Here is a 27,337-nt window from a genome sequence, read left to right on the forward strand (position 1 = left end):
AGCTCACGTATGGGAACCTCCATTACTCTGTCTTCATTCCCTTTAAGTATCTTTTTATTATTCTTAGGCACTACATTATCCCCACTGAAAAGTGAGACAATGCATTCATTTGCTATTTCAATCATTCCTAGATTGCTGGTAATCTCCATTTCATTTCTGGGATTCTGTGGTTCCTTACTTCTTACTTTTGTGCTCCCTTTCACTAATGTGTCTCAAGAACCATTTTGTACTTGGTTTAATTGCACAAGCCAACTCAGTGAGGTTCTTGGCCGTGCTCATAATTCTCTATCACTCTTCAGAAGATCCATTATGAACTAGGAAAGGAGGCAGAGGTTGATACTGAGCACACTGACACTTTGCTATCCCTTATTTCCCTCAGTGCTCCCCAGGAAAGTGCCTTGATGCATAATTAACTAACTTCAACGAGTACGGAATATTGGCCACAATACAGACAGAATTGACTAAATATTTAGGTATGCTCATGCTAATAAGGTCTCATCATTTTCAGCTTACAGATTTGCAGGCACTCATCAAAGATATTTCTGAATTGCTGGAGTCTGTCTTAAAGAATTCATGGAGGAACTGGGAAGTTCCCAGAGAAATACGACAGGCTAGAGTTAGCGTTTGCCTTTACTGCTTGGTAGAATTTTACACCGTACAGATTGAGTTTTGAGAGAGGTACTAGGACAGATTGTTAAACAATTAAACTGCAGATACTTGGAAGACAAACAGGCAAATACAAAACACCAGTAAGCCTTGGTTTGTCACAAACAAAGCATGTCACGCTATTGTAACTTCCCTCCCTGATACGCCAGCTGGCCAGATGGATGAATCTGCTGCAGTAAATGTGTTGCACCTGAACTTTGATAAAGGATTTTGATATCAACACTGGATTTTAATGCTTCCATATATCACATTCTCATAAGTAAACTATTTCCTAAATCTGAATTGTTCAAAAATAGAGGAGCATACTTGGGAAAGAATCATCTCATACCTATTTTCTTCTATCTGTTGCAAACAGGCTAGGTTGTCCTTTGATCTGAGCCAGTGTAATTATGATCATGATCTTCCATGTGGCCTACAGTCCTTGCTATTATTACAGTGCACAGCTGATCAGAAAACTTGCTCTCGGTGAATAGTTTCCAATGACTGACTCTCCGGGGCTTCACAAAAGGGATCACACAGGAGCATGAGCCAGGTGCAATCCTATTCAGTGTTTTTATTAACATTTTGGAAGATAGAGTAGCAAGAGTGCTAATGAAATGTGTGCAGCTCAGTGTATAGTCTTCAGGAGGGGATGGAGAAGGAGAAGAAAGTGTTTCAGAGGAAGGAAAATTTCAGAATACCGAGACAAATGGGAAGGGTGGTGTGGAATATTCACTACGGGCAAGAGCAACATGATACATTTATTGGCAATGGATCTAGCCCTCGCATGCATTAAGGAATGTCTGCCCAGCAGAAAGGGGACTAACAACACCAGAAATACAGAATATGAGAAAAGAAACAAGACACCAAGAACAAACTGAGGCAGAAGAGGTGGTGGAATCGGGTGCAGTTAGTTGAAAGAAAAAACAGGCCAGGGAGAGCCAGGCAGGACAGCCATCTCGTGGGGCTTCCCGCAGGTACTGCCGATGGTTCCCTGGCCCCAACTGCACTTGGTCAGCCCCAGCTGAGGAGTTAAAAGGATGATGCCCTGCTATGCTTTGCAGCCCTCCATGCTCAACTCTTAAATCACCTACTGAGGGTGGCTTTACTGGATTATTTGTAAAAATAAAATTACAAATATAAATGCGTATATATCAGACTCTTCATCGTTAAGTCCTTTGATTAAATAACTTTTATTCTTCCTTTAAAAAAGAAAATTCCCATGCTGGTAGATCTAAAAGCATTCACAAACAGCGATTGCTTCTGAACTGATATTTAGGCTGTTTCCTTCTTTTAGCAATGAGAGATGAGGGTTAAAAATGCATTGTGTATCAACAGAAGGACAATTATAATTTTTGTAAAAATGAAGAGGGAAAGGCCAAAACTTAGGTGAAAACATGTGAAAACCCTGCGTGTTATTCACTCTCTTCTATAACCTTTGCAGACTCAACTATAGGTACCACTTCTCTATTCAAAGAACTGATTTGCTGAAGGCATTAAATATTGTGATTGAATTCTCAAAATAGCAAAAAGGATACTTATTTCAAGGAAGCAACATTCTTTTTCTATCTATTCTAATTCACTTTCCTTCTGTTATTTTCTTTCAATAAGCTTTGAAAAGACAAACCCACAAGAATTATTGACATGCATTTCACATATATGTTTTTATTATTCTGGCTGTGCACTGAGTCCTGGCATACATATGCAAACGTGTACCTTGAAGCATTTCAAAATTCCGGTATTAAAGACAGATAATCTCCCAGCAGCATCAGTGGGAAGGAATATGGAAGGGATAGAAACATAACCATAGGTGCTTTTTTATATGTCATCTTTAAAAAAAGATGAAATCACAGCATAACATCCCTATCAATAGGCAGTTATTTACTATTGTTAAGTCTTCACTAAATATGTTTTTCTGCCCACAAAGGACTGTATGGAAAATAGAGGGTACAGTATTACAGAGATTTCTTTTTTAACTTGGATTTACAAAGCAGCTTTTAAAACCTGAAGGTAGCACAGACCTTTTCCACAACATTTTGGAGGAAAGAAGTATTCTGAAAGCCATTCAGATTGTTTTGAAGGAGTGAGGACAACAGCTTTTGTCTGAATAAATAATTAGAATTGGGACCCTTCCTACAAAACAGTTTGTCACAGAAAAATACCATATGGCCCAATTTTGCTGAGAGGTTTTAAGAGATCATGCAGTTTCAGTAGTTGTGCTAAGAGAAAGTTTTCGGATTCAGAATATATATTTTGGTCAAACTGAGATTCCCATTCCTCAAATAGAATTTTTTTTCCATGGTTTGGGCACTTGCATGGAATTGGAATAGTCTGTACCAGGCCCTTAATGCTGCCCGACAGGTCAGTAGTACGTATCCATGTCTTCCAAATGTGTAAGGAAACTGCCATATTTATAAACAGGAGCGTGATAGATAGAACCATAAAATTAATATTATGAAAATAATTAGCATAGAGGTCTAGAAGTATAATGGACATCTCCTGTTTTTGCATGGTAATTATTTCCAGCATACAGACAAAATCATTTGGCCTTAATGAATACAGCAAAGGTCTAACAGTTATCTAACCTAGCATTAAATACTTCTCCTGTTATGAATAAGGATAATAAAATGGTTTTGGTCATCTATGCATTTTTTTTCCCTACATTTGCAGTATTAAGTAGAAACAAAACTTAAAGAACCAACATAAACATCTTGAAGTCTCCTGAAGTAGAAGGAACAAAGAAATAATGACAGCTGCTCTTCTAATAATTTATCAGCATTGTATATGAGTTTCTGAGATCAATGTAAGTGAGAAAAAAAAAAAAAAAAGGATTAATTTTACTTTCATGAATTAACTATAAAATAATTATTTTTCTATGCTTCAGTGTCCATTAAGATTTTTCTGTGTTTAAGGTAAAATTTATGCAACAAAAAGAGATAAACCAATGTCCTGGTGTTTTCTGGTAATAGGAAACATACCATACCAAATTGATCAAACATGAAGGATTTTCAACAGATTGATTACTGTACTTCAGCTCAAGATTACATAACTTGCATGAAAGCCCAAGTCCTCAAAATGTTAGTTTTTTGTTTGTTTGTTTCACACCCCTGTATTCAGAAGATTTAACAGCACCCATCTTCTTACAGGACATTACAACATAATGGATAATTTACTTACAGTTTTGCAAAAGAATCCCCAGTCTCTTTTATACACAGAAGACACAAATAATTAAAAATATTTTTTTCACTGTTGTAGCTTTCCCCGCGCCTACTTAATGATAAGTAATATTTATGCAAATGGACGTTTTCCAAGGAAAACAAAATAAGCAAATTTTGTATAACAATGTATAACCAAGGCATTATTTTGTATTGCAATGCGCACTCCAGATCCGAAAAGTTCTTTCTCCATTACAAAAGTTACTATCATTATGCCAAGCTAAATAAGAGCTCTGATAAATGTTTCAAAATGAGAGCCTAATTTGTCACTTATCCAAATACTACAGAAGAGCAGAGTAAAAAAGTTCCAAGATAATCGTCTGTCAGCAGAACAGACAACTGAACTAGACTCCAAAACACCGCAGAGGAGCAATGTGGATACCTGTGTAACATGTGCTGTGTTATTGCAACTGAAGACAATAGAAAGCTTAGATTTAAAAATACAAAAAAGTAATCTCTGCTTTTGTTACCCAAGGGATCCTCGAAGCCTTTCCAGATGGAATTACACAAACTCTTGGATATAAGACTCAAATGGAGATATCACAATGCAAATAGCAGGCTCTCTCCTTGTAAAGAACATCTGTTGTGAAGTTGTTTACATTCCTAACAAAATGGAAGAGAGTTTAGTGAATTCTCCATTGCAACCAGACACGTTAGGAGGAATAAAAATTTGCTTCTTAAAGTGTTTTTTAATAAATTATAAATACACATGACTTTTCCCTAATTCACAATTTTGTCACTTGAAAAAAAAAAAAAAAAAAAAACAAAAACAAATAGAAACATTGGGCAAAGATAGATATGCTGTTTGCATATAGCTTGTTAAGGATTTACTTCTATGTTTTCCCATCTTTTTTCTCATATAGATTTTTGTAGTTTCCTCCCTGTTACAAGCAGGAAACGGGGTGTGCATTCATGAGTCCCTTGCTGAGGAGTCCACCAGAAATGAAGAGCTTCCAGCCGGTGGCTTGGTGGTTTGCTCTCACTCTTTCAGAGATAATGACTAGGCTGTGTTTAATCTGCATTCATCAGGGATTTGAGAGGAAATAAATTATAGGTTATTAGTGCACTTTAATATTCTTCTCCTCTGCTGTCCTGCTCCAGGTTTTCAGAAATAGCTGAAGTTCTTATTTAGGTTTTTATTATCATTAGGAACTCATATTTAAGCAGAGATCACTGAGTTCCTGTTCTGCTGCCCCATGCTCCTTGCATCCTGCTGAGCCTGGGAAGGAAGCAGGTGATGGAAGAAGCAAAACAGCTCCAGGCTCCCCTGCCATGCAATGGGTGATCAGTGGGAGGGGGGAACAAAAAAAAAATGTTTTTTTATTAAAACCTTTTTACTACATTTTACTATTATTACATATTACATTAAAATGCCTTGCTGTGCTTTAACAATGATGCTTTAAATAGTAGAGCTAAAGCTTTGATTTTAAAAGGCACCTTATCAAATTAATTTCAAATATTGGCTATTTTTTATGTTACTTTTGCTAAATAATTACTGGGTTTCTCATTATTAGTGGTCCCCCTCCATCAGCACTGCTGTTCAACACCACGCTCCAAGTGGTTAGCGCTCTTTCTTTAATACATAGATATGTAATTTCCAGTAAAGGATAGCTCAGACTTCAGCCCTGAACACAAAATGATAGGTGTGGATTTATGCTACAGAATAATTTATTTTTTCCTTCATGTAGGGTGGAAAAAAAGTTAGGGCATAAATCGGTGGCAAATAGAAAGGTGACCACGATCAAAGAAAAAACAAAAAAGATGTAGCTTGTGAAGCAGGTTTGTTATAAATACAACAGTTCAAAATCAGAGTCATTTGTATATGGTAAAAGTAATATTGATAATGTTAAAAACAAAAGAGAAAAATGATTTGTAACTACTATCATGTCATTTTGAGCTTCCACTATGTATTTTTTTTTACTGTGAAGAAATATTGCATTATCTATAACCTGCAACTACTTTACCTTTGCTCCTTTCATCTTTGGCTTTCAGAAAAACAATTTTTGAAATAATCTAAGAATGAAGAATTTAGAAATAAATTACACTGAAATATTTTTATACTGACTTGAAATTACAAACAAAATCTTTCCTTCTTTCTACACAAACTAGAGAAGAAACTAATAGAAGAAACTTTACTATTAGCACAGCAGACTGATTACAAAGGGCAATTACGAATTTTGAAGTACACTAGAAAGACATGACCTGATTACAGCATAGTGATTAAGATACAGATATAGATTAAGATTAGGACATACTGATATGACCAGAAGAGTAAAATTAAAGTCACCTTTCTAACAGCTAGCAATTTATAAAAGATGTTATACTTTGCAGAAGTGGGAGTCAAGCAAAAGTAATTCACATTTTACTTTTATTTAGAAACATTTGGGGTCGTAACATCTCATCTATTTCCACAAGAGCTAGATAACTACACACCTTTGAAGTAATGGCCCTTATCCTGATTCTGAAAGCACTTGTACTTTTCACATGCATGGTTTGCTTTCTACGATCCTGAACTGATGAGTTATTTACATGTAAAATCAAGCACATATCTGTAGGAGTCAAAAGCTATCAAGCTTAATTTCAGACTTATCCCACTTTGTATTTTTTTCAGTCTCTGAAGGAATCTTTTACAGAACTGTTAATCATGCTGAATGGTCATTCTCAGACAGTGAGAAGTATAGTTGGAGCCAGACTCTTCTTTCTAGGGTGAGCAGTTCCTTTGCCATAATTAGAGACATTGAAGCACCCTCCACGAAAAAAACAGTCGTTTCTTTAATAAGTGACACTGAACACTACCCCAGCCTAGAGCAGCTTTTTCAGTTTGAAACACAAAAGCAGTCAAGTCTCAAAAACTTCAAAGAATGCTTTTCATTTTCTTTTCTCCTTGATCCACTGATAGAGCAGTTCATTTTCTTGAATTTTGTAAAATGACTTTTTCACTCATCAGACCTGTGTAACAAATCACTGTCTCAATCACCAAATGTTCCCGCTTGACTCATCCGCTTTTGCTTTGGCCTTTGGGTAGGAAGCTTCACTTCTGAAACATTTTCTAAATTCACTTTTGTGAACTCTTCTCCTTCAGTTGCACTTTGCTCCATTTTAAAAAATAATTGCATTTCCTGCAACATAATGTGCTCGTTTCAGGTTTTTAAATTTTATCAGAACTCACATTTTCTTCCTTACATAGAGCAATGTCTTCTCTTTAAAAGCACCATTTTATAGCATACTACCAGCTATAACATGATGCTTTTTAAGTAATAAATGCTATAACATAACATTTTTACAGAATTCTCAGTTTCATTCTACAAAATAAGAACAGCTTTTTCACTACCAAGGCATCTGTACTCACAGGTATATTGCTTTGCTTTTTGTGGTCAAGGATCTTCTAATTTCTGAATTTAGCTGCTGCAGTCTATTCTGACAGTAGCTCCTCTGAGGAAAACTCTTAAACAAAACAAGATTGTCAGTAATCCTAATCTTTCTCAATGTTGAAAAGGCTGGAAGGGTATCGAGCTAAATTCCTCCAGGCTTTCTCTACCTCAGAGCAAATAGGACAACTTTGCATAGGTACGCCCTGTAGGGAATGCAATTAGTTCTTTTCAAGACATAGGAACAAATCTTGTAATACGAATTATATTTTCAACTAGCTTTTTACATTTGCAGGTATTCCATTACGTAATGTACAAACCAAAAAGTAGCACAATAATCTCATCTGCAAGACTGCTCCAAAAGCCTGTATAACAGGCTAGACTCAGATCCTTATGTACAAAGCCCAGCTGGGATAGAAACTCTGTCCTGCCACATTAACAGTGACGCAGCTGAGTTGAGCCTAATCACGGAAAGTTCATTTAGATGTAGTCAGCTTTCCTGTCTTCTTGGGGATTGTATGACAATTGCAGATTTTAGCCTACTTCCCTAACTGCTAAGGTTAGGCATCAATCTTCAGAACACAAATAAATCTGAACGGCTACATTATTAAAAATGGATGATGAACACTCCACAGGAAAAAAAAAAAAAAAAAAAAAAAAAAAAAAGGAAGGGGGAAGGAAAAAAATAAAATCAAACCAGCTTTTGAACAACACAAGAACAATATAAATCATTTGGCCCCAGAGAAATAAAGTCAGAGCTGTTTGATCAAAACTCCCCAAACCCTGGGTCAGAATCAACGTTTCACAAATGCACTCAAGTTTGACAAGATTTAGCCAGTCAGATGCCTTTAGAATAGCCAAATATCTCCTATGTCCTGCCCCCTGCTTTGTTGCTTCTGTGCCTGCTTTTTCCCATTTCCTGCCTGGGCTCCCTCAGCATTTGCTGTGCTCTCCCCGACCCAGCTCTTCACGTTTCCCTCTGCCCAGAGTTCACCCTCACCCCCACACTTTCCACAGCCCCTCATCAATTCTTCTGCTACGGCTGGGTCCTGTCTTTGGAGGTGACTTCTCTTTGCGGTCTGGAGTTTCTTTCCAGACCCTTGGAGGAGCCATCCCCAGGGAGGCCAAAGCCAGAGGGCAGAGACGAGGCCTGGCAGGGCCTGGGGCTGAGCCGTGAGGGAAGGGCTGTGGCTTGGCCCATCCTCAGCTTCCCTCAGGACATCCCTGCCTTTCAGCAACCAGCCCTCCACAAGGCAGTGAGCCCTGGAGAGCCCTCACACACCTGAAAACTTGCCCGCAAGAAAAAGTCAGAAATGAACCTGGATGCTTTGTTCCAGCAAATCCAGCTCACAGAGAAGCAGGCGGGGGAAAAGAGGCGCCTCATCCAACAAGGTCAGCCCCATGGCTGACATCTTGTGGGTAGAGAAGCTGCGCTGACCACACTAAATGGCCTCTCCATTTTCCAGAGGATCCTAGGAAAAGCAGAGGAGTGGCCCCACCACGCTATTGTGAGGGGAGCGTTGGCAAAAGCTTGGCAGGCAGCCAGCCTGGCTGCTGCTTGCCAGTGGCATGTGTTTATGTAACCACATGTGCTTACGGGTTTTTGTTGTGTTGCAGCTAAATTCGACATAAACCGAAGCCATGAGAAAATTAATCAAATGAAAGAAGAGCTGAGCACGGCAAAAATAACATTAGAAACTAAGGTAAGCAGGCATATTTATAGTACACATTATAATGAAATACATTATATTTACAAGCATATGATCTATTCTTTTCAGAAATAGATTCATAAACATTTTCAAGGCATATGCTTCACCTAGTGAGTGAGAGAGCATTGAGAAAACTTACAGCACGTGTTTCTGTAGTGATCATTGCCAGAAAATGTATGTATTTCACGAGGGCAAAGGTACGTGTATGGCTTTCCTCTCACAAATGCCAGCCTTCAGACTGACCTCTGGATGTGTTCAGGGACTTTCTCACCTCAAGGCTAGACACATTTCCAGATAATACTTCCAAAATATCTGGAATCACTGAAGACAGCACATGAAGTCATGCCTGCTCCCCTGGAAAAAAGCTGGGCAGGGAGCAGATTAACTGTTGAGGCAGGGTGTGAGCAGCCCAGACTGAACACTCTTGGAGGTTGTTACAGCACTTGCTCTCTTAACATATGCATTCATTCAGGGGTCTGGAAACCATTCCTATTTTGTTCCCTGCCACTCCTTAAAGTTGTTATTTATTTCACAGAGAATATATGGAAAAATTCATTGTGTTTACTTTACAGGATCTTGAGTCATATACTAAGGATTCCTGGGTTCACAGTTATACCAGGCCTTACAGTTTTGCTAGGGACACTGAAGACAGGAAAGTTTCCAAATCTCTTTGGTGCTTTTAAGATTTTATTATGCTTTCCATTTATCCAAATGGAAGACATAGATTTAGATTTAAACTTTCAATTTTGCAGAACTTCTTCACCGTTAATACCTGTCAGTACAAGTGATTTAAAAATCCATTTGCTTGTGCCTGAAAGTGGAGTCTAAAATATCATCCTTGTGCTCTTAAGTATCTGCATTGGTGGAATGTGTATGCACGACAAGAAAGCTTATGGAGTCTCCTGTGAAGTTAAAACTGTTGTGTCCTGTCATTTAAATAAACAGCTTCATGAACCTTTGGGAAATTACTTCACCTAGATGCAAAAATAAATGTTTGGGGCATGATTGTCATCTTTCCAAAAACAGGCTCTTCTGTCTTTTTTTGAAGGCTATATGCTATGTATAGTAAATACCAACATTACTGTGATGGGGTCAGGAAAAGAAAACTGAACAAATATACAAATATTTACTGTTATAAATTGTAAATCTTGCAAGCAGTTAGTCACATGTTTGCATTTATGCATGCAACAATCTCAGAGCCCAAAATAACTTTTAAATAGTAATTTATTTACTATTTAAATTTATTTAAATTTATCACAGATGGCTGGGTGTTGTTTGTTAGATAAAGTCCTTTGTAGTCTTCCTCCTACATTTATTTATGAACATCACTAGTTTATGTTTATAGTACTAATTTGTTATTGATGCATTGTGATTTACAATCAAGGTTTCTGCGGTAGGTATAGAATGTCCCAGGAGCACAGCTATTATTGTAAATGGCTAATGGGAAGAGCTGAAGAATTATTCCTAATTAAATCTTAAGTGCTTTACCCATCAGGATTAATAATATTCTAACTGGTGTCCACAAAAGTATATTTTACTTGCTTGTTTATTCTGACATTGATTCATTTATATATAGGACGTGATACAGAAAGTAAGTGGAATGGAAAAATGCATTTCAATCAGACCCTATTTTGGTTCAAAGATTATAGAGATATTTAAATTATTTAAAGTAATTTATTTTTCAGTACAGGAATTAAGTTTATGTATGTCTAGAATAGTTTACGTAATTCAAATAACATTAAGCATTGCCGTTCAGCTAACGCTGTTCAATTTGTCCCACAACAAATAACTGTGCTTTATAAGCATAGATATCCAAGCATGTGCATGCACAAGAGCTTATGCCTGAGCAAGCAGATGAGACTGAATTTAAAAGTGTTTTGACAACTATTTCACAGAGACTGCCTGTGGTCAACCAAAGGTTCCGAGGAAATGCTATTTATTTCCCCTGTTCTGTAAAATCAGGTAGCATGTAATTACAACCTGAATTATAGCATTTTGCCTTTCATGGCTGAATGATTTCTTCAAAAAAAATCTATTGCTAATATATAGATTAAGTAGGCATCTTACAGATGGAGAAACTACACTGCAGTTAGTTATGTTCAATAATATAATTACAGTGCTATAGGATCATCTACTCTCTTTGAATTAAGATGCAAAATAAATATTGCTAAGGCAAGCACCTCCTTGACGCTTATCGTGCCAAACCTATTATGGATGAGGAAAAAGTCTGGTCCTTTCCTTTCTGATTGTCTCGTGCTAGTCTTAGGACATTTGATTCCATTATCGTCTTCCTTTTGATAACAGAGGCACTTCATCTGTACCCTCTCCAAATCATCTATATTATTTGTATCTTCTATCAGATAAATTGACATTTAAAATTAATAAAACTAAAATTAAAGCTATATGCAAACTAGAAGTATAGGTGGTGGGCGTGGGGAGGACCTTATGACAAAACTGTCTTTAGACTATCAACAGTCTTACCATTATATTACTTTAGCTAAGGAAAAAAAAAATGTGAGTTTTGTTCCCCCTTCACCTATGCAATACTAGCATTGCAGAGGTGATGACACATACAGCCATTCAGGTAACTTCCATCAGAACAATGATGTTGGACCATGTTATTTTCATGATGTTATTTTCTGCTTTGCTATGAGATGCAACAAGATGGAGGACACTGTACTAAGGTTGAGTAAAAGATTCTATGTGATCTATGTGATTTTTCCTATTTTTAAGATGAGAATGTTTTGCCTAACCTGGATAAACTTAAAAAAATATTATTTTAGATAAAAAGGCCAGCACCAAATCTGTTTTTTAAAGAGAGGATATTTTTCCAAAGCTTAGAGGTATAATGAAAGATTACTGGGGAGGGGGAAAGAGAGCCGCTATGCTTTTTCTAGTCCAGCAGCTACGCCAGCTGTGTTTTAACTGGGCCTAGATCCTTATTTCCAATATGAAAGTATATGAAATAATAAAACAATAACCTTATTTCATAACTTTGTTTTCTCTTGGAAGGTTCAGCATCTGTCTGAAAAAATGTTCTTCTTAGAAATTCTGAAGAAACATGAAGACAGCTTAGAGAAACAGAAAACTGAACTTACTAATCAAAAAAGTATTCTTCATAAAAACTTTGTATGTTTCCAGCTTCAGCATTCAAAGAGCTTGTTTGTACTGTATGAGTTTATTCAGCTTTAAATTTGAAAATATGGAAGAATTAATGTTATAAATCTGAATAATCCAATGTTATTATTATTATTTTTGACTCTAGTATACATAAAAATGTAAACATGGCTAAATTCCCACTTTGAATTTTAAATTTAGTTCTCAGCTTAATGATCAAAGGTAACGTGTGCTGCCTTTTATGGACAAAGCTGATTTAGCATTCTTAACTTCAGTTTCTAATTTCTGATATGACTGAATTCCAATTCTGACATATGAACTACTTTGTAAAAGTAGGAAAATCACACCTTAGTTTGGACTTCCTCAACCACAATAAAGCAGATTGAGAAGTATCAAAGGAAAATCTGAGGGAGGCCAATAGAATGTTTTAAGAATCACGACATTCCGCACAATCTCTTTGAGGCCACAAACACTTAGCCACCTCTTAAAGGGTAGTTACTTGCAGCATATAGACAGTAAGCTTTTTAATTTACTGTCATTCTAACCTGAATATTGCCTTCCTCTTTCTTCATTGTGGATCCCTGAGTCTTTAGATACGAAGTAAATCCATGCATGAGTACTCTTCTCTGCGTATGTATTTGCACTTCAAATCAACAGAGCTGAATTTTCAATATTCATTATGAATCAGCATTATCACCACTAACCCCTTAAGCAAATAATCATTTTAATTAAGTAATACTACTTCAGCATCCAAAGTACTCTCTATCTTAAATAGAGGGAAAAAAAAAAAAGAAAAAGAAATAATATAAATATTATCACAAATATCATAGTAAGATTATTCAGTTAAAAGGCAAAAAAATTACTATCCTCTGAAGAAGTGTGAAATTTATTTAATTGCAATCAGACAGGTTTGATATATAGATTCTTTCTTTCTTCCTGTACATAAGGTTATTTCTTTTAATTTAGTCCATTAAGATTTTTTTGAGGAATTTCTTATTACCCTTGCCTTTAGATTTTTTCTTTTTCCCCAGAAAATGAAAGTGTCTGCCTATCAATTATAGCTTTCATAGTAGGTATCAATGGTGATAAAGCGAGTCTGCCTTCTGCACAGGAATAGACAACACCTTTAATTAATCTAATAACAATCTGAAAAAGAATAGCCGTAGTATGCTACTGACTTTAAACAGAACTTGCTACTAATTTCAATAATGAGTTGAACTCAGAAACTGCTGACACAGTCTATAACGCAATCTGGCGATTTTAAAAATGTTTTTCTATGAAGAATATAACCTCCACTTTGTCAGGAAAAAAAAAATACGACATCAGACAAAATGATAGAGCTGTAGACCATTTTCATGTTCTCATAAGTCAGGAAAATAAATACGTAGCATGTGTAAAGTTTAAGGATAAATGATAAGTACGTTTCCCTCTGCTTAGCTTAACAAATACTTTATTTTTTTCATCTGAATATTTGGTTTTCCCTTTCTTTTTTTCAGACAGATGCGAAGAGAAAAATGACTGAAGAGGAAGATAATTTTGCTAGGGAAATAACAGAGTTTAACAATGAATATGGACTAACAAGTAATAGAGATCTTCAGATTAAAAAAAGAGCCAAGACTGAAATAAATGATTTAGAGAATGAGGCAGCTCTGTTAAAAAATGGTAAGTCCTATATTAAATGATTTCATCTTGGATTACCAGAGAATACAAATCAATAAAATAAATGTGTGCAAAATAATAATTTCAATCACATTCTCCTGCTGTCTGGAACTACCTCTTAGCACTAAAGTGAAAGAGAGTGGTCTGACATACCATGTTACACAAAGATTATTAAAGCCTTTTCTATTCTCCAACCTCTTCAGTCATTTCAAACCATAAGCATAAGGACCAAAATCATAAGGAGAAGCAGATCTGTAAAAGTTGCAATGTCTAATGTCTAATGTCAACTAGCACGGAGAGGTGCTGCCATACATAACTTACTATGTTAGGTTTGCAATGATTGTAGTCACCTTTGGTTGAATTTTTTAAATTTTCTTAGTTTCAGAAAATTATGTGCAGAGTTATCTGGTATGACTGGCCTTTTATAGCCAGAGTTTCTCTTTGAGTTAAAATACAGTATATGAGATTTCCCAGAACAGAGGGTCAGACCAAGAAACAATCCTTCAGCAAGGACACTGGAGTCATCATGGATCACAAGCTAAACACAAGTCAATGACATCAGAATATCGACACCATACTGAGACACAGAAACATAATTCTGACCTCTAAGACATGCAAAACAATCTTTCACTTTATTTAGGGCAGTTAAATTCTTAGCTGGAGTACTGTGTATCTAGTCTTGGATGTTGCATTTCAAGAAAACATGTGGACCCACTGGAGACAGTCCGCATGGGAACAGTGAGAGTGATCAGAGATTTGGAGGATGTAGGGGAAAAAAAGGGAAGAAATTGAACTATTTAAACTATGGAGGAAAAGTTTGCTGGAAGATGGGTATCAGTCTTAAAATGTCTAAAGGGTTCTGAAAAAAGGAAAGTGATTCTTGATACCTGTAGTGAATTGAATAAAAAGTAGCAAGCTTAAACAACAGTAAGGGAGTGTCTGCTGGCTGTTTGAGAAATTTTTCAAAGAAATAAGAGGAGTGAACAATTGAAACAATCTGCCTTAGGAAATCGTAGATTCTCCATTACCAAATGTCTTTAAAAGCAGGTTTTACAAGCATCTGTCAGAAGTGACAGAGGTATAGCTGATGCTATAGCCTTCAGGAGGAAGAAGGCTCCGGATGACCCCTCAAAGTCTTATCCAGTCTCATGATTCATCAAGTGTCAGCACTTTGTATTCCGTAACTTCTGATGTAAAGTTACTGAAATAAAACTGTCTATCAGAGTTTGTATTTGGTTATACTTTCTGTATTTGATAGGTCTCTGATTCTGATCTACAAATGGAAAAAAAAAAAAAAAAGTCTGTATTTGGTGGCACCTATTATTTTTAATGATTAATTTATTTGATAGAATTAAATATTCAGACAAATCTGATCAGTCAAATGGTCTCTTGTAGGCTGGCTCAGCAGAACATGAAAGATGACTAACCTCCTTCTCTAGGTTCAGCTGCTGTCTCAATTACATCCTTTTTAAATTGCACATTTTGAGATACATCTTGTCTGGCTTTCTGACTGCTGCAGCCCTGAGCACACTATCAGCTAAAAGTGAACAGGATAAAATAACTAATAACAAGAAATTTATTTGAGGACATCTGGTTGGGTGGGGAGGGGGGTGGATGACAGTTAATTCCAGATGCTGTTAACATTCTGGTTCAAGCACCCATAATACTAAACAAAATATGTTGTGGTGTTTTTCTTTTAGTCCTGCTGAAAAGTGTTTATTTACCACCTATTCAATAAGTCATCTTCCTTTATAGCTGAAGTAACTCTAAAGCAAAAGATTTGCAATTATTTTTATGCCCAGTCAACAAAATATGTAAACATCTTAAGAACATTAAAAAACATTTCTTTTCACAATGAGGAATACATTATATATTTCCTGTGAACTGATGTTGGTTGTATTTAAGGTTCTTTTTCAATAGATAAAGATGAGTAGAAGTAGTAAAGAGTATTTAAGTTTATATTATGAAGACTAAAACTGCAATGCATTTTAAATTAAAATATATTTTTTTAATTTTAGAAATGGAGTCAATGGAACATAAAAGTGCTCAGTTAAATGCTCTCCAGCTGCAGAAGAATGAATTAAAGCAGGAATTATTTACTCTCCAAAGTGAACTCAAAGGTGCTCTTGATAATCACTTGTTGTGGTAATTATTTCTGTCTTGACAAATGGTTCTGAAGAATCCTTTCTGTCAAGTTATTTTTCTCAGCAAAAAGAAGTCATAGAAATAAGATTTTTTATAGTTTATGTTGTGTAATACATCATTTTAAAATATGTTTGTAACAAGTATTGTGGATTTCATTAAGATTTATATTGAATGCCACTGATAGTGAGGCATACAGTTTTGCAGAATCATAACCTATAATTATGAAAAAGAAAATTCTACTTTTGCTAGTAAGACAAATACTTAAATGGAGAGTTACATGTTTCAAAGTGAACTTAAAAACAACCTAAGTGTTGTTTAAAAGCCATTCACCTGTAATTAAAGAATGTTACTAAAATTCAAATGTTTACGCAACATGGCTTGGACTGGTAGAGGACCAAGCCACAACTGTCTCTGAGTTCTAAACTCAGCTGTTATTTTTTACTGACGTTTGTGTATTAAAGGCAATGCATAAAAAAAGCGATCCACACACAAGGCTGGCAAGAAGGTTTCAAATACACAAGAACCCCAGTAAAAGAAACAACTATTCAGAGAGAACCAGCAAAGGTTCCATTTCATAGGTGATGACAGGCAATAGGAATTATTTTGAAATTTGGGTTAAAAAAAATATAAAAATGGTTTAATTTCCTTTTTTTTGCAAATGTATAAATAACATGTAACAGTAAATGAGCTAGGAAGGACAGGCTATAAATATGGCCACAGATTGTTTGGGAAAGTGAACAAATTTTTCTAAAAGATTGTAGTGTATGTACCAATTACAACAGTAAAATAATACATGTTCATTATTCGGGTGCCTTTATCCTACAGTTTCACAGAAAAAAAAATAAAAAGATAAATTTAGAAAATGCAGACTGTCATTGAATATGCATGATTAATAAAACAATAACGATGTTATAAATGTATGTTTAGACCTTGAGAAATTAATCAAGGAGGCTGAAGGAACAACAAAACATTTAGAAACTGAGAAAGTCCAAGTCACTGAAAAACCTCAGACTGATCCTGAATGTTTAAGGTAAGAGTCTCATGTTAGTAGATTCTTAAATATAATTTTAGGTCTGTAGTTCCAGTTCCAGTAGTAATGACTATTTTTTGTATATTCCTATACAATTCATTGGAAATCAGAAGAACCAATTGTGTTTATTACAGAACACAAATTCCCCTTGTTTATTACAGCCTTTCACCCTTACATACATGCTGCAATGGTCTAAAAACGGAAAGCATTTGCAAGGAAGTCACAGGCATACTTGGAGGGTGGGCAAAAGCCTGCTCCATGGGTGGTAGGTTTCTTCAGTCTTTGTAAAAATAGTGGTGGTGGTACAGAGAATATTGAGGAACTACCTATCATGCTGTATGTACTGATTGCCTGAATGATGATGGACTGGATGGGCCACAAAAACCTCTTTAGATCAGGTGTGCTTTGCACTGAACTTAATGCAGATTTATTTTCTCTGCTGTCCCTGCCATCAGTTCTAGTTTGACTTCTAATTAAGCTAGTTTACAACAAAATCTTGAAGATTTAAACAAGACAGAAGAGCTTGCACAGTCTCCCTTAATAGTCAATATTACTCCCCAGGAAGTGAGTAGTCATGACTCATTTGTTCTCAGCTTGCTGAAGTGTGACATTTACATTTTCACCATACACAAAAGCATGTAATGGACTTTAACAAAAAAAAGAAAAAGAAAAAAAAGTTTCAATGCCAAAAGCCCCCCATCACAAAAGTAACTCTTTTTCTAATTTTATGGTGCTCCATGTGAAAGTGCCTATGGATATTTAAAAATATTTAATAGACAATGCAAATTCCTCTTAGAAGAACTGGTCCAAATTATTCTCTAACAGAAATTATTAGGGAAAACAGAACTTTTGTAACATCACCCTTTTCTCCTATACATTTATTTGTTCTTGACTAAAATAAATATAGTATATTTTTCAGAAATCGTTCAATGAAGAAATAAAATTTTTAGCAGGGAACTCTGGGCATTTTTCTGAAAGATGATTTGTTAAAGACCAATTTTTTTTGCTGAATACCAGTTTCTGAAAGAAAAATGATATATCGGCCCTATTACTAACTCTCTACAACCTCTTACATGGCTCTGAGACATAGCCAAAATTCCCTCAACGTAAAAATTAATTAACTTACAATTCTGCATACAGTAGCAAAAATTTTGCATTCAACATATACATATAGGACAGTGTAAATAATAATAACAGTTGCAATTCTGTTGCAGTTGTAAGATAGGCCATAATAATGCACTACTTTACATTATTCATTCCACCATAATATATTAGGTTTTGTGATACATGAGGTTGTCAGCTTTCTTCTAAATAATACACTTTCCATGTATTAGTTTACTGCCATAATGCCACTTAATATTCAAATTGTCATAATTAGTTTTCTGTAACAGGTTTCCTGTGTGTAAGTTACAGAAGTAGCAAGCAGCAATACTTTAAATCCCCAGCTCTGCCACTGATTCACTGTGAGATCCCAGGCAAGTCATTCAAGCCCATACATGTCTGTCTTTTTACCTAGTAAAATTAAATCACAGCTCCATGGAACTACAATTTTTTACCTAGATTGAAGACAAAACAGGGGATAAAATATGCTGAATTTTAATAACTAGAAAAACAGCAAGTGTCATTTACAGCTAAAGCAAGAAGGATGATGAAATCTTTTACTTCATGAAGTGCCTAATTTTGTGGTCAGGATTAACTTACATTATTTGATAATTGACTGTAGTGCAAAATATAAAGTGCTACTGCTACTGTTACTACTGTCATGAAAAGCAAACACTCATTATGGTGTAACTATACTGAAGTTTGTTTATATGTTTGCATTTCAGATACTGGACATAATTTATGACAGATTTGTCTAAATCCTAATTTATCTTGCTCTGGCCTTTGATCTCATATATATGTGCTTGATAGAGAAAGAAAGCTTTGAACAAGTTAACTCGGCTGCCAGAAGCAGCAGAGCTATGTCATTGCACTTCTGTCAGCACTAATAGATTCTGCTTTTCTGTTGCTTGCTACGCAGGCAATCCTCATTTATCTACTTCTCTATGTCACAGCACTGTGCTGTTTAGAAGTATCCCATATCCCACACCTTTTTATCCTTGTACACCTCTTACCGTTTTTTTTTTTTTAACCTATTAATGACTTCATTCTGGGCTATTGAATTAAGAAATGAAAGGTAATTTAAAGTATGTTACAAATAATACAGTATATATAGTCCTTCTGGGAGGACCTAACTGCCCTACAATACTTACAAGGAGGCCATCAAGAAGACCAGATTTTCTAAAGAAGGCTTTTAATGAAGGCTTCTCCCCCACACCTTCTGTTTCCCCCAAGTCCTCCTTCCCCCATAGAGGATCTATTGCAGGAATATAGTTTTAGTTTTTACTGAAAATCATATTTAGTATACATTATACAGAGAGGAATATTTTGACAGAACACAAGCACCGTGGATCAAAAATTCATACTTTTTCTATAAAGCACAAAATTTGATTCTGTCTTTTTTATGATGTAGGAAGCCACAACATTTTTTAAATGGCAAAAATACCAACGTGTTTAATGCTTCCTTAGAACAAACATGAGAGACAGTCAGCATCAATAACCTGATATATGTAGCTCCCAGGCCACCCTCTAAGTCTGTTATTGGATCACATACCTAGTCCCAGCTTAAAAATCAATATCAAAAGTAGCTGGCAAGGCAAGAATCTTCATTACAATTAAGTATATATCTTAAAGTAAATTGCATTTCACCTGAAGAGTGTAGCCAGCTAATTCAAATTACAGCAATTTATCTTTGATCTGAGAAATATGCCCTATACCATATCTGCAGTTTCATAAAATTTCTCCCAAATCCATCAAAGAATTACAAAAGGTCATGAGAAGCGCACACTGTTAATTCCACCAGCTACTGCTATTGCATTTACAAGGTTGTTCTAATACACATAAGACACTGGAAAAAGCTAACCGAACTTTCAATGTTGAGTACAGGTATACTTATGGATAAGGACTAAAGAAAATTTAATTTATTTTGAGTATGTACTTCTCCAAAAATTAGAGAAAAATATATTATGGTTTATTTTATTTTATTTTTATGAGATATAGCAGTACTAAAAGGCACACTTTCAAAATCCAGTATTTTAATAGATCTTCAATTCTGTGCTTGCCTCTCGATCCCTTCCCTAGAAGGAATGTTTTCTGACAAAACACTGACAACAACATGATCTTATTTCATGCTGAAATACACTGGGAGGAGTCATATGACCAGTAATGATTGTAAACTGTGCCAGCAATAGCCCTCATGCCAAAATTTGGTAGTAGCAATTAAGGCAGGACTCACTGAGCCATTCCAGCTAAGTTAAAAGAGTCTAGTCTACCAGCATCCTGAATGTTCAGGTCAGTGAAGTTCTTTGAGATCAGGGAGTGCCCCAGCTTCTTGTTAGCTAGGGAGAACTGCTGCCAGCAGTACTACCAATGGCAGAAACCACGTTCCATGACTCGCTGCTATACTCTGCCTATCACTAAGTCCTGAACTTTCATAATTTCAATCATACAGTCCTTGTTTAAAGTTATCACATAGAGTAGATGAAAAAACTATTTTCTGTACCAAAGTTAATCATCCCCATCACAACTAGGAATGTTCCACATGCTTCAATAGTTTGATAGCTGCTTTTATTTTTATTGATTTATTTTTGATCTCAACCTGCTCAAAAAATTCTGCAAAATTTTACAACTCTACAGTGTTGACTCTCTAGCTTCCTTCTTGACAAACTACAATGACTACAAATTCAAGATAAGGCATAAAGTACACTGCATTTTGCATATAAAAAGATACACCAAACCTTTGACTTCCAGTTACATTCCAAGCACATACGTGGGATATACTGACTGCTGTATATACAGGCTTGAATGTTCAGTGGTAAAAGAGTTATTCAGTGTCTTTATTTTTTATTTTTTAAGAGAAAATTTTTTGATTTTTCACTAAAAGCGATGATTTCATACAGCATTTAGAAGTTTTTTAGTGCAATCTTTGGTGTTAGTTTTTTTTCTTATGCTGAACTACATTCTGATTTTGCTTAATTTATTATTGAATTGAAATTAATGAGTGTATTCCTTAAACTTTTCCACTCTTCCTGAAACTTTTCACAAAATACTAAAATGTTACTGAGCACAAAAAGAGAATTTAAAACACTGAAACTGTTATTTTGCTTACTGTTCCATTTTAGTAACTAGTAAAATTCTGGAAAGCTAATGAGAGGAAAAAAAGACTTGGAAAATAAGAGACTTTAAGCCCACTTTAAGCCATTAAAAGAAATAAATATTCAAATTTATAACAACCTGAATTCCCTCAATACCTGTGAAAACAAAAATGTAATTAAAGCCTTTTTTTTTTTTTTTTTTTTGCTTTATGTATTGTTAATTTAGAATTGCAATACATTTTAGTTGCATAATTTCCACTCAGAGAACTTTTGAGATTTTCGTTGATAATGCCATCTTGATTGTTAGTCTTAAAAGCTAAATTCTTCATGCTTGTCAGCATCCTTCCTGCAGGTCTTGACAGCATAAAGTGCTTTCTTACTGACATGAACTAAAAGTGCTTTTGCTTCAGTATCACTGAATATTATCAGTTGTAAAATGCTATAAACAAAGTAATATACCCAAAAAAACAAACACATACAAATTTTTCTTGCTTGCTCTCTCTTCAAGACACTTTACCCTATTCCTCAACATGGGCTCCCTGACAGTCAGAAGTCTCATACCTGGATGCATAATACAGAGATACCTTTAAGAAAAGAGGGCTTTTTCAGAAAAGAAATTAAAATAAAAAAAAATTAATTTTTTTTGTGCAATTAAAATAAAAAAAATGTCATCATCTACTCTGCTAATGCCAACCCCACACAGAAATTTGAGAGAACTTTGTCAACAGCTCTCTTGAGTCACATTTCCCAGGCTGGTGGCAAGTAGCATCACTTAAATGGAACAATACAGAAACAAGCAGATCCTTTCACTAATACCATCAAATTCCTAACTATGGCATTTAACTATTATATTCACTATAATTACTTTCCGTATTAATTATCTTGTTTCATGATTTTCGATTTGTGCATTGTCTTATGAAAAGCAATCTAGAAATAATATTAATTGAAGTTTATAAAGACTAAGAGCAGACAGTTTCTACCTAAAATGTATATTTTTCACACTATTCTAAAAGGTAGACTAAGGATTTTTTTTTTTCTTCAAAACCTGAATTTCTGTTCTACTTCATAATCACAGTAGCAAAGGGAAATGCATGGGCAGTTCACTTTGTAAAAATAGTTCAAGGCATTGCATATTACATAATTCCAAGAGATATAGGATTACTTCTTAAACTTTGGAATACAGAAAGAGAAACTTCATTGCCAAAATTAGGAAGGAAAAAGTGATGTTTTCTTTCATCTAAATCTTACAAGAAATACGCTCATTAGAGCTGAACAAATGTTTTGTGCTAACAGTGGACTGTGTAAGGCCAAGGTTCTGGTGTTTTTGAAAATAAATTTTCAATTTAATTTTATGTTAAATTTTATATCCAGGAAATACCAGTCTCTGGAGTAATATATGTGGTTCAAAATGAGTTTTTTAATGAAAATCATCTAATTGATTTTTTCAAGCTTTCTTTTTAACAGAAGTACCCTGTGGAACTATTATATTTTGAATTATGTTTAAAAAAAAGTTTCAATTATAAATTTCAGTATGGATTTAAAAGAAGTAGATTAAATCTGAATAATGGTATCTTTCTCTGATAGGACAACTGATTGAATGGCCCCAATGCATTAGCTCTGCTTTTCCTTGAGACAGTAAACTAGTCTTTTATTCTTTTCTTCAGTTTATTTAAAGTCTTAAAAACCTTGATAAATGTTTCTCCTGTCCTTGCTGGTAAAGTTCAGGAAAATCAACATAGATACTCTGGAAGTTAGGGAACTTTCAGTTTTGTGTCATAAATTCTATTCCCTGTATACCAGAATCAAGCAATTCTGCTTATAATACCCTAATGTTTTCCCTCGTACATATGGTTAAAAAATAGAATAATGATCATACACAAGTCAGAGGCAAGAAGAACAAGGAAAAAAATATTTTTATTGTCTCATTGAAACATAAGCAAAAAAGAGTCTGCTCCTTTTGCAACCCCAACAATTACCAGGTTGGATTTGTCTTCCACTTAGACAAAAAAGACCTCTAAAATGCATATTCACAAAACTATTTCTGCTTTGAGACCTCTTTACACAAAAATCATTTTCTTAGAGTGCAAGTTTTGGCTACTAAGTCTTGGTTCAGTAATATGAGCCTGCAGATGACTTTCAGAGGAATCTGTCCGACAATAATATTTTTTTCATCACAGTTCAATTCATAATACCAACAACTATTGATTTCACTATTATTTTTCCAATTTACCTTCTGCATATACAGCTAAAATTCAAGTAGAGTGCATATCAGCCACAAACACCAATGATGTTTAATAGATGTGCTCATTTCAAAGCTGCAAAATCGATCATCTTCAGTGATCTCCATCTTCATCTCTTTGTCAGTTCTAGCATTTGAGAGTAATGTAAAACAAGCCACTGATGGTTGAGTAGTTTTGGGCAAGCTAGTGTCTGAAAAAAAAATCTGATGCTTTTGTCCCACATACTTGATTTAAATACCAGTAATAAAACATAGCCTTATCTTGAAGAAGGTTTTGCAAACCTCCTTCCACAAACATGGCATTTCCAGCCCACTTAGTCATTACAGCCCATTCCCTGTGATTCTGTAACTTACTAATACAGCGTCAGTCCAGTGTAATGAACTTTTTTTTTAAAGATACCTTTGATTGCCCTTAGAAGATCAAAATGCTAAAAATAAAAACAAAGGATGTGGAAGACGAAAAAAATAATTTATCTTTTCAGTTTTTGTTGTTGTTTTGTTTTTTAAACAGATTTGCTTTTTATCATAGTTGTAAGGAGGGTATAATTGTCATATTAATCCTTGTTCTGGCAAAAGGCACGTCTCTTTCCATTTCCAAAGGTGACAGATAACCTGCCCTACATCTAGACAGTATATTTCCATGAATAATTGGTTTGCACATTTGATTCGATAGTGAAAAGATGAATATGAGTATCCTGTTTATCTTAAGTGTAAAATAAAAAAGCTAAGTCTGCTTCCAGGTTAAGCATTATTTTGAATAGTTCCATTGTCTCACATTCCTTCTGGTAAAACTTCATCATTTATTCAGTGAGTCAGGCATCTCCAGCGCATTAATTGTGTAGACTGCAGCCTAACAGACAGCCCTTGTTTTGTGAGTATAATATTCCTGGCACATACTTTAATTATCTAGCTTCTAAATAAGAAAGAAGGAAGACCTGAAAGCAAAATCAATTGATTAATGTAAAAATTAAACACCACATTTGAATAAATGACTTCTATCACCACTACCTGATACTATATAAGGAGTTGTCCTTTCATCACATTTAAAAGCTCTATAAAATATTTTATATAAAATTTAAAAATCCATATGCAAAACTTCACAGAAGCACATCATCGATAGTAATTAATTCACAACCCCAAGACACAAATTAGCAACTGTTATTGGTTATTTTCTCATTGTTTTGTCCTTAGCGTACACCTAAACATGGATGGGTATCATTCTTAGCTGACAAGCTGCAAACAGGCTATGCATCAATGTTCCAATGTGGAATACAATGAGAGAACGTTTTCTCAGAGATTAAAAAAAAAAAAAAAAGTCAGCCTGTTAAAGTAAATTCAGTAAAGCAGGGCTTTTTTTTTTTTTTTTTAGTGTGTCTGTGTGTGAGTGTGTTTGTCTTAAATTAGGGTTCTAAAATCACAGTAGCGGAGAGCACAGAGAAAAAATGAGGAGGGAAGGCAATGAACTTAACCAAGATCAGAAGCTGATCTTAGACCTTGAACTGAGCTTCTCTCAATGAAAATTCTCCTGGCCTACAGAGCATTAATCTAAACCAATATAGTCAGTGTTGTGCAAAATTTAGGCCTCTAGGCCTAAAATTTAGGCAGGACCAATGACTCCAGTATTTCCTGAACACTGATATTCCCCTTGGAATATCTTTTTCTATAAAGGACTTTTTCCCCCAAAAATAAACTATATTTTCTGGTTTTAAAAACACTGGATTTGTGAGCATTGTTTGTAGACAGCGTTAGGTAATCTCCCTGTCTCTTTTCATTCTATGAAAATATTTGGAGAAGAGCTGCAGTGACTCAGTAGCTGCAGCAATTGAGAATAAAAACATTTGGTTTTATTAATTGTTTCCATACTGATGGCAAAATCAGGAGCTATTTGTAAAAACTGCTTTATGCCTGCAAGAGACAGAAGCCATAGGGGCTATCATATAAACTTGAAAGAATGGGGAAAACCCAATCCTCTCTTGAATGGGAATAATCCCTATATTAAAAGTAGTCCTCACTGTAGAGAAGTTAGAGAATTCCTTTCTGAGACTATTAGAAAAGCAGTCAGGAAGGGCTGGAGCAGCGGGGAGAGAACAGCAGCAACAGCCAAGGAGCCTGCGGAGGGGCACGGAGCGAGGGCTGCACGAGAACTGCCCCGTGCGGTCAGGCAGAGGCCCCGTCTAATCCGATACTTTGTCCTCGCCAGCAGCTCCGAGTGGATGCCCAAGTAAAGTAAGAACAGGACCATATGGTATTTCCCAACTATCAACACTCAAACTCACATGTTTAAATAAGGAAAATGATGACTAATGAGGCCATAAATCTTTCATGGTTTATAACAGCATAGTCTAGAAATCTGTCTAATGAAGCACTGTTAGTCGAGATATACTGTGTAAAAACCCAAACTGACATTTTTCGAGGTTCCTCACGTTGCCACCACAACTGGCAGTGATGGATGAAATCCAGTGATACTGCGTGAGAGCAGCATACTGACTGCCAACTACAAAACTAGCAAACTTAAGTCCTGATCATGCAAATGGATCAATGAGGGTTCTCTCACATAAGTCAACTTGGCGACTGGGTCCAAAGCTGAACAACGTAATCCAAACAGCCGTTCCCTGATTAATTTTTTGTTTTTGAACATAGGCTTAAGAAAGAATTGGAAAATTACAGAGATGATGATTGGGAAAGTATCTACGAGACTCTTCGAACAGAAATTGAAATTCTGCAAATGGTATGCCATTTTCCCTACATATTTTAAGTGTTTGATAATCTTAGTTCTAAATGTGTAATTTAAGATCATTAACAGTGGTTTTAGATAAGCAGGTTTTTCATACTACGTACACAGCCAAACATCCTTGCATTGCAGGTGCACTCAATTCTCATTTGTTTTACCCTATTATTTCCAAATGTCCAGGAATATCATTTCTCATGGAAAAAAAAGAAGCACAGAAAAGAATTTAAAGATACATTTTTAGCACAAGACCTATTTGGGAGACTAGCACTAATCATTAATTTCTTGAAAGCTGCAAAAAGAGTAGGCATTTAGGAGATAATTTAATCTTTAATTCCAGCTGTCAGTTAAATGAAAGATGGGAATATTAGAAATAGGGCTATAATAGCATCCTTTATGGAAGTATTTGGTCCACTCACAAGTTCTTCACAAAAAAAAATAAAGTGTGTTTTCCTCTAAATGTCAATCTTAACTTCAAATTTCTTGATTGTCAGTCTGTGAAATAATACAAAGAGAAAAAACATTTTGAAGTCCCATTTTTGGAAATTAAGGGTTTTTAAAGGTTCATTTCAGAGCCCCTGATTGAGCTGCATGAAGATGCAGCTGCTACTGTCATCAATAGCAGAATATCAGTCATGGAAAATTTGCATTACTGACTGTCATGATGATTTTTAAATTTCTTTTGGAGGAATATAACTTTCTTTTACTTCAGCCATTAATTTTATTATGCTTGTCAAACTTCAGAAACAAAACAGCATAATGTTTAAAAGCTTCTCTGTATAGAACACAGTGAACTTATTTGACTGGATTTTCTGTAATTCAATTATTTCTGTTTTCCAGAAGCTATCGCAAAAAAAGTCTTCAGACAAGTGAATAATATGTGGTGTATCATATGAAGTGTCACAGAAGCTAATCTTTGAGAGTTTTAAAACAGTTTTACGCAGGCTCTGTCAGCATGCCTTTTGGTGCTGTTTGGTTAAACCACAGTTTGTATCTGCCTTTAATTTACATTAAAATCAAATTTTATTCATTTAAAAGTGTGGGGCTTTTTTTGTGTGTGTTTTATCCTCCTCAAGTTCAACAGCTATCCATATTTAGTTTCTTCGTTGTTGCCCATGAATGGACAACACAGTCTACTACACGCACAGCCAAGTTCCTATAACACAAGCTTTGTTTTCTACGTACTGTTTTTTAGAATGAACACTTTCCTTTTAAGGTAATGACGCGGTCTCATTTGAGAGGAAGACTTGTGTTATCATCAAGAAATACTTAACGGGACCTGTGGGCTA

At 35.2% G+C, this 27,337-nt stretch overlaps 2 protein-coding genes across 2 annotated transcripts in view; one reads left to right on the forward strand and one right to left on the reverse strand.

Annotated features, from left to right (window-relative positions):
- The window catches only part of GFRA1 (GDNF family receptor alpha 1), a 260,122-nt gene that overhangs the window by 161,187 nt on the left and 71,598 nt on the right, over positions 1-27,337 (reverse strand). The gene's annotated exons all lie outside the window — the stretch shown is intronic.
- Positions 8,542-26,921, forward strand: CCDC172 (coiled-coil domain containing 172). Its single transcript, XM_068688351.1, has 8 exons — positions 8,542-8,620; positions 8,846-8,931; positions 11,950-12,066; positions 13,551-13,716; positions 15,732-15,833; positions 16,786-16,888; positions 25,961-26,048; positions 26,889-26,921. Exons 1-8 carry the CDS (start codon positions 8,542-8,544, stop codon positions 26,919-26,921), a joined length of 774 nt encoding a protein of 257 aa, XP_068544452.1.

The sequence above is a fragment of the Anas acuta genome, chromosome 7 (genome assembly GCF_963932015.1).
Source record: "Anas acuta chromosome 7, bAnaAcu1.1, whole genome shotgun sequence".
In the NCBI taxonomy this organism is placed as follows: domain Eukaryota; kingdom Metazoa; phylum Chordata; class Aves; order Anseriformes; family Anatidae; genus Anas; species Anas acuta.